Source organism: Coregonus lavaretus (genome assembly GCF_964263955.1).
Source record: "Coregonus lavaretus genome assembly, chromosome: 3".
Taxonomy (NCBI): Eukaryota; Metazoa; Chordata; class Actinopteri; order Salmoniformes; family Salmonidae; genus Coregonus; species Coregonus lavaretus.
Window position 1 is genome coordinate 65,537,670 of NC_139990.1, and position 19,416 is coordinate 65,557,085.

The window sequence follows — 19,416 nt, forward strand, 5'->3', positions numbered from 1 at the left end:
TGTTAGCCCCTGCCAGCTGTGCAGCTCTCTACCCTGTATTTTCAAAGAGCCAATGTAAGGAATCAATATCAATAATTGATACTAAACTGTACAAATCAAGGGCCCTCTGAAAGATTGGCCTGTGGCCAGTACATCTTGCACAATCATATAGCTTGAGAGAGAAGGAGATTATATAAGAGATCCCCAAAGAATTCATTTGTTCCAGGAAAACGTACCAAATGGGGGGGTCAATAATTGAGAGGTCTGTTTGTACACCAGAACAGAAGCATAAATCAGCATAAACCAACACATGAGCCAATCTACTGAAGGATGTTTAATGAACCATAGGAATTATTCAACTGTATGGGGGCTGTACCTGCTTACCAGTAAATCCACATGGCTAACCCTGTACAGTGTCCAGGACATGGACCACAAATTTACGAAAAGAGAAATAAATCTGAATTAATGTTTTGAGAACGTCTTTACAATTAACCTTTTCCTTTTGAGTGAGATCCAGATTAGATCTAAAAGAAAAATGACATGTTGGGTTGTATTTATAGACCATGAGCATCTTACATATTCCATGCATTCCTGATATTTATCCGAGCATTGAATCCTCTATGAAGTAATGGAAAGCGACATGAGAGAGAAACTCATTAGCCACAAATAAACCACCCACAGTTCCTCACATCTGTTCCAGCTCCACACATTAGAACACACCACCTTCAATGAGTCACAGTATAGCACGATCCTCCATTCTTGGCTCTCTGCGGTGAGATCTTTGCAGGATTGCAGGTAGAGACCAGAGCTTTTGCTGGTGTTTCATTGTGGAGCGGGAGGCCTGAAGTGAGGTACACACACACGCCTCGGAGGTGACATATACTCTTCGCTGTGATCACACCAGGGGTCGGGTGCAATAAAGGCTGCCACCCTCAATCTGCAGGCGAGGAGATGAATGAGCAAACCTCTCTGTGTTTCTGCCCTTTGATTTCACCGCTGTGCTGAGCCAGGTAAACATGAGAGGAGAGGGGAGAGAGGGGGGGCTTCTGTCTTAGAACACACACACTCTGAACACACACACACACACACACACACACACACAACTCCCTTTCCCCTGACACACACACTCACATTAATTTACTGTAAACACACTAATCACTAATACCACAAAACATACTAACACTGTAATACTCTCACAAACACACACACACACTCTCACACACACACACACACACACTCACACGCACACACACACGCACACACACACACACACACGCACACACACACACTCACACACACACACACACACACACACACACACACACATACACACTCACACTGAAACACACCCATTCAGACATGTGCCCAGATGATGGGTTTATTGATGTGTGCCCTCCATAGTTGCTTATTTTATTAATTGATCAATGGAAACAATCAAAGGAGAAGCAAACATCTGCTTTGGATCTGCAGCTTGATACGCCGCAAACTGCTTATTTAGACAGTGACAACCCACAAAATGCTTATTTAGATTCCATGCGAGTTAAGACAACACAATCAGACTAAACACACATAAACTAATAGCTTTCCTGTATCTGGGATAGAACACGAACCCCAAGGGCAATACATTTTCCAAACGCAGCCAGAAACGCCAGGACTCATCTCGTCAAACATGGACACCTTTCCCTGTCACAACATCTGGAACTTTCCACAGTTGAAGGTTTAATCACGTTGCGGCGGCAGGGCATCGGGATGGGTGGAGAGAGAGCGGCGAATCCATTAAACATGGATTAGAGTGGTATGGGACAGGAGGGCAGAGGGGAGCGCTGCCAGGTAGGCAGGCTGGTGGCACACACAGTGGGGAGCAGCAACAGCATGGGCATGGTGGTACTGTACCCAGACAGACTGACAGACAGACAGACACTGATCCCCTTCTACATGCTGCCTCATGGTTCCATCTGTTAGTGTTAGGGGGCATGGGGTGGAGAAGAGGGGGAGAGCAAATATGAAGACGGAAGCATTTCTGTCTCCAGTAAGTGTGTGTGTGTGTGTGTGTGTGTGTGTGTGTGTGTGTGTGTGTGTGTGTGTGTGTGTGTGTGTGTGTGTGTGTGTGTGTGTGTGTGTGTGTGTGTGTGTGTGTGTTTGTGTGTATTTCTGAGTGACACTGAGAACATTCAGTGTGACAACTGTGAGTGTGATTTGGGAATATTGTAGGGTGATGTTGTTGCAAGCCAGATGTTTAAGGCTGCATGTGATTTATTTCCTCCCAAAACATGTCATGTCAACTGGCGGCCCATGGGCCAAGTTTTCTGAGCAATGTTATTTATTTATTTTTATTGTTGGACATAAAAGACTGTAAAAACACCAGCAAATCAGCTCCACGTGATTTTAATTTTGGAAATCTGTTCCAAAATATTCCACGCGTAATAATATGCCATTTAGCAGATGCTTTTATCCAAAGCGACTTACAGTCATGTGTGCATACATTTTTACGTATGGGTGGTCCCGGGGATCGAACCCACTACCCTGGCGTTACAAGCACCATGCTCAACCAATTGAGCTACAGAGGACCACTGTATAATAAAGAGATATACAGTATGTGATTGTATACAAATGTAAGCAAGGTTTGATATTATTATGTTTTAGTCAAACATTATATCTGTTTGGGTTTGCAGTCTACAAATGATTTGTAATTATGTTCCAGACCCTGACCATCCACTCAAGACATTTTTTTAATCTACCGTAGTTGATGATCCCTGCCCTACTTCATGACTAATTTCTTCATTTGAATGTATTACTATACTGGTATACGAATGAAGGATATAAGATTGTTTTGGGGCTCAGAAATGTAACAACTACAAGACAGTCCAATAGATCGGATTGAAATTTGAGCGATTGAGTGGATAAAACTAAAGTGAAGGCATTTCCTGATGGGCCGAAGTCGAGCTCTGTAAAAAAGGATTAATCTGGTAAAGACTGTCTCTTACTTTGTAGCTGTGATCCTTAGCTTTGCCTTTCCAGGGTCAGATGACTTTAATCCAAAGAGAAGTGTTCAAAGAGACCCCAGTAGGTGGACGGATCAAAGAAACTCAATACCAGCCAAGGTTCGTGATCTTTAATACTGCATTTCCTGTGAATCAAACACTACTCTGCCATACCCCCCACGTCTCAAGGAGAGCTGGGAGAAATTTGGGGAAATGGAAGGATGAGAGGAATGATTCTCCAGTGGTAACCCTTTGATATAGAATTTGAGGAAAATAAAGTATTGCAATTTTCTAGAAAAGGTAAGAGAGATTGGGTGCTGGATGTTGAAGTTGCTATTGCTACAAGTGTATTTTGCTATAACGTGGAAAAGTAGTTTGACTTGTTTTATATACACTTTAAAAACAATCCTCTCCTAAGACATAGGAAAATAAGATGGAATGGTAAAGTAAGTCACCTGGTTTTCACAACAAGACTGAAACACATTGGGATATGAGTTACATTTGAGAATACATTTATTTTGATGGATGGAAATAAATGCCATCTGAAATTGAACCGTGCACATCACTTTTGAAGTCAAAACCGTGTAGCAAAACCCAGCCACTGAGGTAATAAAGAGGGAATCTCTGACTTAATCAATCTTAGGGTTTGGCAGCAGCCGGGACTTAGGAAGTCATATTATTCCTCTCGCCACATTATTCCATCCTGAGGGTCTGCATCCGTTTTCACAAGGGTCTTCTGTAGCTATGCCTCTTCTTTCTCCCCCATTCTCCTACTATCTTCTCTCTCCTCTCTCTCTATCTGACTGTCTGTCTCTCTCGTTTCACTTTCTCTCTGAAGTCTCTCCATCTTTCTCCCTGACTCTCTCTTTCTCTCTCCTTCTATCCTTCTCTCTCCCTCTGTCTGCTACTTTCACTCTCTTTCTCTTTTCCCCTCTAAAAACAACGGTACCCCAGACGAGATAGATCGTACGGGATGGGCATGTGAAATCCACTCAGACAACTGAGTATTATAATATTATGCACCCTTAAAGGTTAATACTAACTGTTCCCATGCAATAGACTTAAGCCTTTGATGATAACCAATTCATTTCATAGAGATAGTGGCGCAGTTGAAGGGAATTGATGCCACTGGGGATAGCCTCTCTTTCTTCCCTCTCCACAATTTATTATCTTTCTCCTCCTCTCTCTTTCTCTCTCCATCCTGCTATATCCTACCTCTCTCCCACCCTTCCTCTTTAGCAACAGCTTTGTCCATCTTTCTTCACTGTAAAAAGTGGGACGACGCTGCTGTTCATCTGAAGTGCTTTTACTGATTGGAATTATTGAAAATTACGCTTTAGTTTGTTCAACCTATTCTATTCAATTAGTCTAAAATCAAATAACTAATTTGACAGATTCATGTGATTTTAAAAATAGAATAAAGCTTCTAAATTGCTTTTGACACCTCATGCACATGTGTTTTGAATAGCGGTGGGGGCAATGTAGCGGCGGCAGCCTATCAGAAGAGTTTGAGGCTTATTGGGGGTGTGGCTTTAAGTTTGTTATTTTTGCCCACCCGTGAGAGTGAATGTCATTCCAGTTAATGTAGTGTATTGTATTCTTTATTAAAACTTAAACTTGTACCCTGTCAGCATCTGTAATGATAATTGTATAAGTGCATGTGATACTAAAGAGCCTGATAAGGTTTTTATGTTAAGGTAGCAAATGCTTGGTTATGATATTGTCACAACTAAATGTGACAGTTGTGTATAAAGAATGAGGAAATATTATTTATATTTATTGAACCAACTTAATGTATTGTTTTAAAGGGAATTTATTTAATGTATTGTAACCCAATTGAGGACATTTGGATAGCTAATTCCAAATTAAAATGTGAACTTGGAACAAGCTGAAAAAATTGGTTGTATTTACATGAAATTTTAGTTTGTATTCAATTTTGTTATTTATTGGGTTTAACCAAAGGGGAAAAGTAAGTTGAGTGTTGAAAGAAATAGGTTGCAAATTGAGATATCATTTGGTAATATAAAATAAACAGGTTGCATTGAATCATATACATTATTTGGTTTCAACAAATGTAGTACTTTCAATTGAGAAAACCCAACGTATTTACTTGTAACCAGAAAGTATTTTTTTTTTAGGTTAATCAATTTTTTACAGTGTTTCTCTGCGTACTGTATCTCTCCTTTTTCCTCCACCTCTCTCTTGTTTTTTTCCCTCCATCTCTCTCCACTCCTACCCTGTCTCTCCACCCCCTGCCCTCTCCTCTTCTCCCTCTCTCTACCTCTCTTCACTCCCTCACTCTGTACACTCCCACTTTCTACCCCCACCCCCCTTCTCCCTCTCTCTCCCCCACATGGTGTCCACTCTCCAGTCTGTGATCATGTAAATACCAGATGCAGTGGGGTCCTTGGGCCAAAGTGCTTCACACTAGAGTCCAGGCAGTCAACCAGAGAGGCCCTGAGCATGGAAGAGAGGGCTTCAATTATATTAATCCTCTGAAAATTGCCATTGGCCAGGGTAAGATTTAATCAGAACCAGCCTCTCTTTAATGGGGTGCCATAGCGGTATAGTGCTGATCCAGTACCTTCTTACAGTGATTTAGAGGTGTTATCAGTGGGAAATGTCTATTTTTAATGGCGGCGGAGGTGGGGGATAGATGAAAGGACGTGTCCATATGCAACAACCGCATACTGTACACACACATACCTACACACCACTCCGCCCCTTCAGATCTGCAATAGTCTCACCCGAGGGTTCACCAGCAGCAGGACTGACCTAGATTTTACACACACATATATTGCAATGCGGTCACACGTATACACACACACACACACAAATGCATGCACGCAGGCACACATGCACACGCACACACACACAAACCTGTCTGTATTCTGTTAAATTAAAGAGGAGCAGAGAAGAAACAGCCCTTCCCTTTTAAGGCTTTATTTTGCTGTGTTGATTGTTTTGTTTTGTTATTGTCACTACCACTTAATATAATTAATATGCCATTTAGCAGACACTTTTATCCAAAGTGACTTACAGTCATGCGTGCATTTTTGTGTATGGGTGGTCCTGGGGATCGAACCCACTACCTTGGCGTTACTAGCACCGTGCTCTACCAGCTGAGCTACAGAGGACCACCCTTATTTGAAAGAATCTTGCTCATGATACTTAATTTCTACTGCGGTAAAGCTCTTACTATCTGCTAAATAACAGAAATGAAACAAGTTAGACTACAAGAGCTCGGGACTATAAGGTTCTTTCAGCATTTTTGTCAAAATTGAGTTATTGACATAGCCTTTTTCTGTTCAAGGTTCTCTGCCTGTATAGTATTCTAAGTCCTCCAATTCACGTTGTTAAGTAGAAAATAATACATGATAAAAAATTGCTGACGCCATTCAAGTCAATGAGGGTTCGGAAATGTAAAGCCAATTATCTCGAATCATCTTTTTACAGATAGAACCTTACAGTCTCAAGTTGTCGACTCTCTCTCTTGCCATGAAGCAGTCTAAACGTTGGGTCTGCACTACCACTCTACAACAGGGAGACAGAATTGAACAGGTACAGGTGCAAAGGGTTTCTATCATCACATAAAGCACTCATCATATCACTGTTGCCATGGCTACAGCTCTCTAGCAGCTCCAGAAGGGGTGGAGGAATGACTGACAGCTGTGACAGCTGTGTAATCCCGCCGGTCCCTCTCTGGAAAAACACAATCTTCATTAAAGCCCAGCCGCCCAGCCTAGCCGCCCGCCACAGACCCACCGACCAGAGAGATGGAGACAGGGAGAGATGGGAATGGAGTGGGAGGACTGAGTGTGGATTCGTAGAGCCAGCGTTTGATTAGGATTATTATGACATATAGAAACGGAGGGAGGCTTCAGGTACAGAGGGCTCGGGCTGTCTTATTTCCGAGCCCAGATGAAGGCACAGACGGAGGCATGGTGAATGACGCAAGATTTGTAGTTCAAATAAACAATAAACAGTCCAGTATTGTTTGATATCTATAATAACCAGCCAACTGAGAGAGGCAGAGGTGATGAATGGAAGGGAATTGCAATGGTGATGCTCACTGGAGAAATACGACGGGTACAGATGGCTTAATAGCCAGAACATTATTGGATACTGCCATGGATAAAAACAGGCCTCACCCTTGTAATCAAACGTGTTCGGTCCATGTCTCTGTGGCAAATGTCATCAGAGAGGTCAGCACCAACTCATTTACATTTACGTCATTTAGCAGACGCTCTTATCCAGAGCGACTTACAGTTAGTGAATACATATTTTTTTATACTGGCCCCCCGTGGGACTCGAACCCACAACCCTGTCGTTGCAAACGCCATGCTCTATCAACTGAGCTACATCCCTGCCGGCCATTCCCTCCCCTACCCTGGACGAATTGTGCGCCGCCCATGAGTCTCCCGGTCGCAGCCGGCTGCGACAGAGCCTGGATTCGAACCAGGATCTCTAGTGGCACAGTTAGCACTGCGATGCAGTGCCTTAGACCACTGTGCCACTCAGGAGAACAGTAACTCATGTCATCCCTCATTATCTTGGTCTCCCTGACACGCACGTACATCATCATACTGTGTTCATCTTGGGTATTAGTCATAGTCGCTGTTGTTTAGAAATTAGTCATTGTCCAAGTTATTATTGACAATAATAGCCACTTGTTTCATTGTAGAAGGGACAAAACAATCAAATCAGACATCCAAAATAACAAGTTATCATTTACCATAGACAAGTGAGACAAACTGCTTATATGACAGAAGAGGGTATAGTGAGAGAACCCCGTGGCACATTCAAGAGGATGTCGTAAGAGATTCTAGAGAGGTCAAACCTGCCATGATTAATTACTGTGCCCTGTGATGCCTGGCTGCAGGTTTGCTTCATGACTTCTCATAGAGCCCTGTGTAGCGACAACACAAAGGATGAATCAACACGAAATACCTTCTAATAAAGGTTTTCCATTGTGCCAACAGCACATTGTTGTGGTTTCACTGGTTTGTGTGTGTAATGTGTGTAAATCTGTTATTTCTGAGTCTAGCAGGTTTCAATTCCCCAAACCACCAAAAGATGACAAGGTTTAATTTGCAGATTGTCTGATAGCACAGTGAGTGTTTTGATAGGAGGACTGAGAGAAGCAAACCATTACGTTGCTGCTTAAACTGTGTAATCACAATGTTATACTTTCTCTAATATGAAAAATAGGAGCAAAGAAATACACCAAGATAATTGAAAATGATTATCTGATATATAATTTCAGTTCATATTAATCCCACAGATAGTTCCCCTTCAACACACTGGAATATTTTTTTTAAATGTTGGTCGAGCCCTAAGCCTCTTTTCATAACACTCTCTTTTCATTCATACAACTTTAAGTGTAAAATGTTTGAAGAAATCCATACAAATCAAGTTACACCAAGTTACTTTAACAATGTTCTGGAAATGTCTGAGAAAAAGAGAGGGAGAGAATAGAGGGAAAGAGCAGAAAATAGCAGATTACTCACCCTCAATCTGTCATGTGTTTGTAGTGAGCTATAAGTGGAGGTGTGATCTATGTAGATATAAAACCCATGCATGATCTATTAGCAAGGGGTTAGAGGTGCAAAAGCCAGTGAATGCATCTCTCTATAGGTGTGAATGTGTAGTTGCTAGTGCACGTGTGTGCATGCGTGTGTACGTGCACATATGGTAGAGTATGTGTGTGAGCGATCGCCAGAGACCTGGTGTGAAGTGCCATGCGTGAGTACTGGCCCCACGCCCAACACCCACGTGAGCCAGGAAAGTGGCAGTGTGGAAACAGAGAGAATGGATGGATGGATTACTAGAGGAAAATAAGAGGAGGAGGAGGTGGAGGCAAGACTGCCAGCTCCCGAACACATTGACAGTTGAATGGATGGATGGATAGACGGATGGATGGATGGATGGATGGATGGAGGGATTACGGAGGAGAAAAACATCAAGAAAGAGCAACGAATCAGCCATGCAGAATAGACACTGTAGATGTATAGATGAATGGATACCTGGGAATCAGAGTGAATGAGTGGAGAAGCCAGAGGAGGTATCTAGCTAGCGAGGGAGCCAGAGCAGCCCTGTGTGTTGACCAGGCGCGGTGTGCCCTGCCCTGCCCTGCCATGGCTCTGCTCTGCCTGGGGCCATCTGCTGCCCTCGCTCTAATCCAGGGGATTGTCACAAGCGATTAGCGCGTGCGTGTGTGAAATTGACATTAAAGATGGTAGTACTGTGGGGAAGGACCCTGCAAGCCTCAGATCTCAGACACCAACAGCTCTTCCTGTACAAACACCATCGTAGCCAGGGCTGAACGTCCCAGTATCACCAAAACAAGATGAAAGACTGGCTAAACAACTAGCCGGGTTACACTGTATATTGCAGAGTGTTTTCAAGCATCAGGGATCTGCTAGCTATGGTTTGGTTAGAGCTACAGTAGCACTTGAGAACTGACAATTGTTGTCAGCTAACCACTTGATGGACCGTTCAGCATTTTCCAGACATCCCACCTCAACACTTATAACCAATATGCAAAGCAACACTTCAGTACTAGATACTGTACAATTATTGTATAATACATGTATAATACATGCCTGGGGTTCTCACTGGTAACCATATTATCATCATATTCCATTCTCAGATATGGACCCGGCAGGCGGCAGCTGAGATTGTCCTTCACTCTCATGCAATGTCTGACCCAGGAGGATTTTAGTGTATGATTCCACTACCATAGATTAAATCAATCTGTATTTACACACGATTACACGGAGCAGTATATTAATTCACCCTGGGATCATTGAGATAAAGAAATCAAATTTCTCCTGTGCAATATAGTAGGCCTTCGTTACTTTGTATATTCATTGCATGCTACAGCCTAGCAGAAAATAGATTTCAATTACATTTCCATCACGTCATTGGTAATATGATACAAATAAGATAATTAAAACCGAAACCCATACAAATTCATAAAAACGTAATCAAATATGGTACATCGTTGGGCCTATGATGCGGTATGATGCAGTCAATGCGGTAAATGAACCCACAACAGAACTAAAACTAAATTTCCCACGACATTCCAATACAATGAACACACAAGTCATGCTCAACCTGAAGTAATACAACTGAGCAGAACTGAGGGATGGGTTGATGGATGAGTGGATGGGCGGATATTTCTCCACTTCTTCACCGTATGCCTTTATTACCATCAGCCGAGCAGAGCTGTGTGGACTAGAGACTCGTCTCACTAAAGTAAATGTCACTACTCCCTTTCAACCCACTGAAGCTGCCTTATTGCTTCCCACGGGAGATGACAGTCAGTCGCAGCGTCTAAATAGCTTGTTTCCCCAACGTGGCCCCTGACTGAATGAGAAGAGTTCACAATGTTTCTGCTTTGACCCAGTATGGCTGAAGTAGTTGTCAGTCAAGGCACTGGGAGGACACGACCCTATGTCCCCGCACAATGTGTCCCCCTCGTCGCCTGTCTCCCCTCCTTGTCTTTGAGGGGGCACTTGAGAAGAATAATAGGAAAGTGTAGGGTGGTCTATTCAATCATACACTCATCCATTTAAAGCGATACAGCTTCAACAGCAGTCAAGGGATAGATTTTCATCAGATTTCTATAATATCCCACAACATATCCCCTAATATTACCATTGATCTGCTTACTCTCACCATACAAACACTAATATATACAAAGTAATAAATACCAGTAAATACATATTAAATACATTTATGACCTAGCCACCATCTAAATATACTATGTTGTGAGCCGTTGGAATATTGCAGAATATGGTGTAAATGTGCAAATCCTCTTAAATCACTATAACTAAAGTTTTTGGGATAAACTATAATCTGTAATCCGGCCCGCATCGCTATATCAGTAATGATCAGGTCTTAGTGTAAGCTCTGCCATTTAGATTAAAGGTAGACTCAGCGATATGACGTAGATGCAGAAAGTATACAGCGTAGTGGGTCAATTTCCGCAACAACTAAGAGCGTTGAAGCGCGAGGCTCAACTTCTCTGTTGTTTTGGGTCCGTGGCCACTACACTGTGAACAGCGTGAAGCGAACCTGTGCACATGCGCAGATACTGTGTGTGACTGTGTGAGAGCGAAGTCTTGCATCTCGCTCATCTCAATATCTGTGGTGCTGCTTGTGGCAACGTCATTTCGCTGAGTCTCCCTTTAAACAAACTCTTCTGCTCCCTGGCCTGCACATTGCTGCATCTACGTGGGACTACAATGGGCCATTTCACAAAGTGCAGTTTTTGGGAGACAAGGATACAGCTTAATCTGCTCATGCAACATATATGTGAAAAAGAACAGTTTCACCCTTCACCACAACCCCAATGTGGGTCAAAATAAGATATTTTGTTCACATGAGATGTCAGTGCAAAGTATACTACCAGTTCTCTATGAATTTCTATCATCAAACAAGTTTCAATGTGATGAAATACCTGTACAGTTCGAAGGTGCTGTTACAGATGTTACAACAGGTGCAAAACAGCTTGGATCTTGAAACCAACCCAAAACCATTCATCTTGATACGAAACGCAAATCTTCTTTGAAATGTTTCACCCTCCCTTTCCAAGGCAGAAATCTGCTGACGCTGTGTGTAAGTTGTGTTGCTGTTGTTGCCTCTCTCCAGAAATATAAATACACCGTGGGCTGCAGTGCTGCTGAGTGCTCAGTTTTTAATATGGATATGAGACCAGTCACACACTACTGCTTCAGCTATCTCCCATTAGAGCCCAACTGAACAGGGAATATACAAGATAAACACTGATCTCCAACTCCCAAGGAAATCACCTTCATTTATTCATGGCATAAATATGCTACCTGTTGCTATGGGTCTTAAAGAGTGGCCAGCCAATTATATCTCAGAAGCTGGTATGCCCCCAGGTACTATGGTAATGAGGGTCAACATGGGTTATATTAAAATGCACTCACTAAAATGAAGCTTGGCTCCATAGGGATACATTCAATTGGGATGTTGTCAGAGATATCCCCCATGGCCATATCTCCAGACAGCATCTCTTACTGAGGCAGCTAGATGTGGGCTTGTTTCCTGCCAAAGGCACTTGTCAATCTCTAACACTGTACATTCAGGTGATAGTACAAGGCTACTAAAAGCCAGGCCTCAATGTTTTTTCAGTACTGCTGTTTTTTTCTTAATTGATTGGCCAGATAGTCCACTGCCCTGGAGTTCAAGGTCTGAGTCAGTTCCTGAATAGAGAGGAAGGAAGAACAACAGTCGCACTATGGATCTTGGCCCTGGTTTGAATTATCCTGGTCTAGTGGGAGTCTGGGAGAGTGGGAGATGCTGTGTTTGTTTTACCATGATAATGACCTTAGATTATGGTATTGAGCTTCTGACCTTTTCCCTCATACGCTCTCCAGACAGGCTGTTCACTCTAGTATGTACTACACTACATGACCAGAAGTATGTGGACACCTGCTTGTCGAACATCTCATTCCAATATCATGGGCACTAATATGGAGTTGGTCCCCCCTTTACTGCTATAACAGCCCCCACTCTTCTGGGAAGGCTTTCCACTACATGCTGGAACATTGCTACGAGGACTTGCTTCCGGTCAGACACAAGAGCATTCGTGAGGTTGGGCACTGATGTTGGGCGATTAGGCCTGGCTCGCAGTCGGTGTTACAATTCATCCCAAGGTGTTAGATGGGATTGTGGTCAGGGCTCTGTGCAGGCCAGTCAAGTTCTTCCACACTGATCTCGACAAACCATTTCTGCATGGACCCCGCTTTGTGTCTTCGTCAACCGGGCCTTCCCCAAACTGTTGCCATAAAGTTGGAAGCATAGAATCTTCTAGAATGTCATTGAATGCTGTAGCATTAAGATTTCCCTTCACTGGAACTATGGGGCCTAGCCCGAACCATGAAAAACAGCCCCAGACCATTATTCATCATCCACCAAACTTTACAGTTGGCACTATGCATTGGGGCAGGGAACGTTCTCCTGGCATCCGCCAAACCCAGATTAGTCCGTCGAACTGCCAGATGGTGAAGAGTGATTCATCACTCCAGAGAACGTGTCTCCACTGCTTTAGAGTCCAATGGCAGCAAGCTTTACACCACTCCAGCCGACGCTTGGTGATATTAGGCTTGTGTGCGGCTGCTCGGCCATGGAAACCCATTTCATGAAGCTCCCGACGAACAGTTCTTGTGCTGACGTTGCTTCCAGAGACAGTTTGGATATTGGTAGTGAGTGTTGCAACCGAGGACAGACGATTTTTACGCGCTATGCGCTTCAGCCCTCGGTGGTCCCGTTCTGTGAGCTTGTGTGGCCTATCACTTCACGGCTGAGCCGTTGTTGCTCCTAGACGTTTTCACTTCACAATAATAGCACTTACAGTTGACCGGGGCAACTCTAGCAATGCAGACATTTGATGAACTGACTTGTTGGAAAGGTGGCATCCTATGACAGTGCCACGTTGAAAGTCACTGAGCTCTTCAGTAATGCCATTCTACTGCCAATGTTTGTCTATGGAGATTGCATGGCTGTGTGCTCGATTTTATATACCTGTCAGCAACGGGTGTAGCTGAAATAGCCAAATCCACTAATTTGAAGGGGTGTCCACATACTTTTGTATATATAGTGTATGTTGTCATAGCAGGTGGTTGGGACTGGGAGAGCCACTAACAGCTAGGTTGGGTGACATCCCTCACTGCTGGAGCCATCGTTAGGTGGAAATGTATTCAGTAACAATGGCCTGTCAGTGCTCTTCACACTGGCCCCTCTCATTGAGGGATGACATCAGTCCAGCATCATGGTTACACATACAGTAGCTACAGTACGTCCACAACACTAGGGGAGGAGTAGTGGGCTACTTGGTTCAATTGTCTTTTGAGTTGCAAGTGGTCTATAGATCAACAAACATTCACAGATATACATCTACATTTCCTTCCTAGAAACACCCATATGGGCGCAAGTGGTTGCGAGGCGGGCCAACGGTGTGTCATCTGTAGGCCTACAGGCAGGACTACATTTTGCGACCTTTGACTTGGCTGTGTGAGTTAAAAAATGTATTGGTCGCACTGGTGCGAGATGCACATTCTAGCTGGTCACCGCAATCAACACATCCTGTTTTGTTAGGTGGATAAAACCAGGAATTTGTTAAAAAGTAAAGTGCATTATCCTCATGATTCCTGTAATAAACGTGTCTGCCCTGCCACTGTGCCTGCCTGTTTCTCTGGGGCCGGCTGCTGTAATGAGCAAGTCTCTCACACTCTCTCTCCCCTTCGTGTACCCCTCGTGATTGTATGCCAATTCAAAATGCAATTGTGGGAAAAAAACTACTTTGCAAGCAATTCGTTTTCCATATTAAAGAGAGGGTCTCAGCGTTTTATTTCTCAACGGTCATTATTGAGCTCAAAGCACACTGTTTTACAATCAAGATATCTGATATGGGTGGGGGGTTAGTGGCACCAGTTAGTGGCACCAGTTAGTGGCACCAGTGCCACCGGGGGAAAGCGTTAGTCTGGACTGGAGCCCTGACAGGTGTTGGCTGAAAGCAGTTAAGAGCGATTAGCAGAATTAGCGGTAACCATGCACATTTCAGGTGGCTGATAGGTCTAGGGGAGGAAAACGTGGTGTAAACCCTGAGTAGGCCAGAGAGAGGGAGACATTCTGGTAAAAGGGATTGGGATGATCAGAAGTCAGGGACGATACCTACGTAATCTGAATCATGTTTAATCTGGATCCCAATGGCAGATTAGGACCTGGAGAAGCGCGAATGGGAACGTTGGAGATGCATCAGGCTCTCCTGCTGGGTTGTGCTGTCACTCAGAGAATGGTTCTGAACCACACAGATAAACATCTCTGTTGTCATTGTCACTGTCAATGTATTCATGCTTCCCTACAACACAGCAGGACATTTGCCGCCTGCATTTGTACGTCATTACAAATAGCTTGGCGGTATTCAAATTATATTGGTGAATATTGGATATGACTACGATGAGGGAGTTGTAGCTCGCCTCTGAATGTCACAAATGAAGATACCTCTTCACATTGGAAGAGTCACACCAAACACTGTTGGTTTGATGGTGTCATACCAGTACAAGTCAAGACAGTTGGAGTATCCGCATTTAAATCCCATGGTGTCAGAGTGAGGTAGCTTAGTGGTTAAGAGCGTTGTGCCAGTAATCGAAAGGTCGCTGGTTCTAATCCCCGAGCCGACTAGGTGAAAAATCTGTCGATGTGCCCTTGAGCAAGGCACTTAACCCTAATTGCTCCTGTAAGTCGCTCTGGATAAGAGCGTCTGCTAAATGACCAATTATTTATATTATTAATTATTAGTGAGAGTTCAAGGAATGGGGTAGTGTGTTACCAAAGCCTCATTTGCTGTGGAGGTGTGTGCTCACACAGTCACACTGTACACACACTGATCATTGCCTTGGCCTCCGATGAGCACGCATGCTGGTGCAATCCTGACAGCTCCGCCCTACAGACTACAGCAGTACTGCCACTCCACTAACGGAAACTAATGAAGCGCACACAGCACCAAACTGCAAGATGAATTCCACCCACTGTGTGTGTGTGTGTGTGTGTGTGTGTGTGTGTGTGTGTGTGTGTGTGTGTGTGTGTGTGTGTGAGATAGAGAGGATATAAATAACTGTGTGAGAGAGCCATAAACCCTCCAAGAATCTCTTCAAGGCTGGTAACACTACTATACTTTACCACATCATCCTCCGACTCCTTCACAATCTCCTCATTATTGTCAACATCAATATAATCATCATCATCATCATCATAATTGCCTTCATCAACCTTATTCTCAACAGGTTTCTCCTCCTCCTTCACCTCATCATCATTGTCATCATCATCCTCACCTTCTTCAATAACATCATTATCAAGACTGTGGCAGCCTGTGCCTGTTTTCTCTTTTGTCATTTAAATAGAACCCTCCAGAGGGAAATATCCCAGAATTCTCTGCACCTCTAAACATAGATCCTATTTTCATAGAAGCCAATAAAAGCAATGTGAGCCAATTCCCTATAGTTTGAAGACAGGGCTGTATTTCAGCAACTCATCATTATGCAAACATCACAGCAGCGTTTGCCACCAGAATATTCCCTCCACTGACTGCGCTCTCTGAAATGTGCACAAACATAATCATATTTGATGAAAAGAGCTGAAATGCACAAAAAGTGGTATGCAAATGCTATGATATCACATTTTAGTAATTTAGCAGACACTCTTATTCAGATTGACTTACAGTAGTGAGTGCATACATTTTTCATACTTTATCGTACTGGTCCCCTCGTGGGAATTGAACCCAGAACCCTGACCTTGCAAGCGCCATGCTCCAACAACACATTTTGTTGAAAAGTGCTTGAAATCACATAAATAAATAGCTCTACTGTATGTTATCTCCAAGCTCTGTGGCATCTCTAAACCACATCTCAAAATTACTAAAATTCAAAACTTCTATACTAAAATCAATAGTCTTCCTTTAGTTAGAAAGAACAGAAAACCTCCTAACAGAGGGTTACATATCACAGTACAGACCTAAAGCGATGTGGCTATAGGCAGTATGAGGTATGTGTGCGTGTATGTGTTTGCTTTCCTGTGTTTGTGCAGGTGTGTGTGTACAGTATGTAGCGTGAGAGAGAGGGGTGCGGTAGCGTGGGAGTGTGGCGTAATCGTAATGACCTACAGTGGGAGAGATCTAGCCCCTGACACTCCATTTCTTAGGGCAGGGCTGCTCCCTTAAAAGTCTTTCTTGAGTAAATCCCTACTCCTTTAATCTCCTTCCTCAGCTACATCCTCTTTAAAGATGCAGGAGCATGAGAGACAACGACATCCCATCGATTCGGGACTGGCGCTGGGCTGAGCTGAGCTGTCCAGGAGGTTGGGAAGGGGGAGGGGTTTGTGCCCTCATCTAGTCCCATGAGGGGGAGGGAGGTGGTGGGGGAGGTGAGAAAGCGAAGGGTTAACTAACACCTCGGAGCCAAGGAGATTTGCCCATATATTTTTAAAGGCACTCGTAAGTGCACCAAGTATCTCTGGACATGATTATTCCTGGCTCAGATCTTCTAATTATCTTAGAGGAGCTGTACATTACTAATGCATTGCACATACTGTATCAGAGGTTATCAGGAAACACTCTGCAACCACCCGTCCCATTTCATCTCGTGGTTGCAGTCAGCTCCCCATTTTGTGTCTACTGTTGTGCTCCATCACATATATAATCATCAAGATATTGTGCAACCACACACCTCAACCACCAATTCAGCTAAGAGACAGAAATGGAAGTAATCCAGTCAGAATGTATCATGCCAGCTTTAGGTGCCAAATTCAATGCACTTACTATTAGACTTCTCTAGATTTCTTTATTATCTTTCTCTGCCTCATTCTCCCATGACAGCTTGCTATTCCAGACTTCTAGACTTTTACAATGTGTTATCAGCTTGTGAGACTAGTGCAAGGGACAGGGAAAATTAGGTAATGCGATGACAGGGTTTTTTTAAGGATCTTGAGACCTGCTCTAATTTTCTAAAGGTTCACGGAGAGGAAATGAGAACAGAGAATGTCGTGCACAAGCTGAGTGTCTTGTCTGACTCCTGATTTAAAAAGCTTTTTCAATACTGAATACATAGTCACCATTGACTATTGAAATCATGTTCCTTGAAACAAAATATTCTGCTTACATTTTAGTAGACACTCTTATCCAGAGCGACTTACAGTTAGTGAGTGCATACATCATTTTATCATACTGGCCCCCCGTGGGAATCGAACCCACAACCCTGGCGTTGCAAACAACATGCTCTACCAACCGAGCTACATCCCTGCCGGCAATTCCCTCCCCTACCCTGGACGACTTGTGCGCCGCCCCATGGATCTCCCGGTCGCGGGCGGCTACGGCAGAGCCTGGATTCGAACCAGGATCTCTAGTGGCACAGCTAGCACTGCGATGCAGTGCCTTAGACCACTGCACCACTCGGGAGACTTCAATATTGAAGATTTTCTATTATGATCACCATTAAAGTCAAACAGCACAAAACAACAACCAATCTGTCCCTAAGTCTCTCATAGTACAATGGGAGACCAGTACCTGTTTCCCAGAAGTATACAGACTTGGTGTCCTCTATGGTCTGTGTGTTAGCCCTCCAGGTACCACAGAGCAGCAGTACTGTCGCCCAGAGCAATGTGCTGCCCCCTGTCCTTATGTTGGGGGTCCCTCCTGCACCCCTCCACCTCCACCCCAGCCCCATGGTCCTTTCCAGGGTCAACGTAAGTCCACACAGTCCAGAAGGTCACCGCAGGGGAAGATAGCCCAAGACGTACACAGGTCCGACAGGCAGAACAAATAATAATGTGTGATTTGTCCCACTAGAGTAAGGGACTGGTGCTTCCTCTCCTGAAGGGCAGATCGAGAGATTACTCCTCTTGTCCTCTATGACCCTCTTCTCTTCTCTACTCCCCTCTTCACGGGGATTCCCAGAGGAAGATTGTCAGTGAGAGGGGTAGAGGTCCAGATGAACGATAGAGTCTTGCTCCTCCATGCTTCCTTGTGCTGCTGCTGTTCACTGCAGTTTCTTCCTCTGTCCTCTGGCTGTGGAGCTGTGACAGTGGCTGTACGTCTGCAGTGGTACCTCCTTCCCTCCTCCCTCCTTTCCCCTATCTCTCACTCTCTCTCTCTCTCTCTCTCGCTCGCTTTCTTTCTCTCACTCTCTCTCTCTCTGTCTCTCCATACTCCAGCTCCCTCTCTTTTTTACACACACACTCCCTCTCTCGCCTAGGGCACGCGTCTTCTCCTCCACTTCCCGCTAGCAGCGCTGAGATGACAGCTGGAGACCAACATGCACACTAAGCAGAGGAGCTATTACAGCTCCCCGGATCAGAGACAGTGCAGCACAGAGCGGGAAGAGATAGAGATGGGGGGGGGGGGGGGGGGGGGAGGGTATGTGTGTGTGTGTGCGTGTGTGTGTGTGTGACTGGGGGTGTAGACTGTGTGGGAGAGAGAGGAGAGAGGGGGGAGTTGTAAAAGCGAACAGCAAAATGAAGCAGATTGGTGAGTAACTGGGTTTTGTCTCTGTTGTAGAGTATTAGGCTTATAGATAACACTGCAATGCTTCAAAACAGAACAGAACAGAACAACACGATCGTGTGCGTAATATCAGTTCCAATCTATTGGGTTAGTGTGTTGGTGTTTCATTCTATTTTGAGACTGAAAAGCGTGAGACAGACTTGACAAAGCAACTTCACAATTGTTTAGTGCCTAAATATTCCAGTGACGCTCCAATGACGTAGTGTTTGGGGCGTAATTGTATTTGGGAATTGAAAAGCGGCATCAACAGACAGACTGAATGTCAGATGGAGAGAGAGAGAGAGATAGGGATATAAGCAGGGAGGAGAGGCAGACAGGTAGATATCCCTTGCCTCAGCTCTCCTCTCCTTCCCTCCCCTGTAGTCATAA

General features: G+C 44.1%; 1 protein-coding gene across 1 annotated transcript in view; it reads right to left on the reverse strand.

Annotated features, from left to right (window-relative positions):
- LOC311116835 (thrombospondin type-1 domain-containing protein 7A-like) overlaps positions 1–18,211 on the reverse strand; it is a gene marked incomplete at both ends in the record, with an annotated part of 107,647 nt that extends 89,436 nt beyond the window's left edge. Inside the window, one exon of the mRNA XM_084157455.1 lies at positions 18,052–18,211. Within this exon, the coding sequence (XP_084013581.1) occupies positions 18,052–18,211 (160 nt within the window). The remainder of the gene's footprint in view (positions 1–18,051) is intronic.
- Between the last annotated feature and the right edge of the window lie 1,205 nt (positions 18,212–19,416).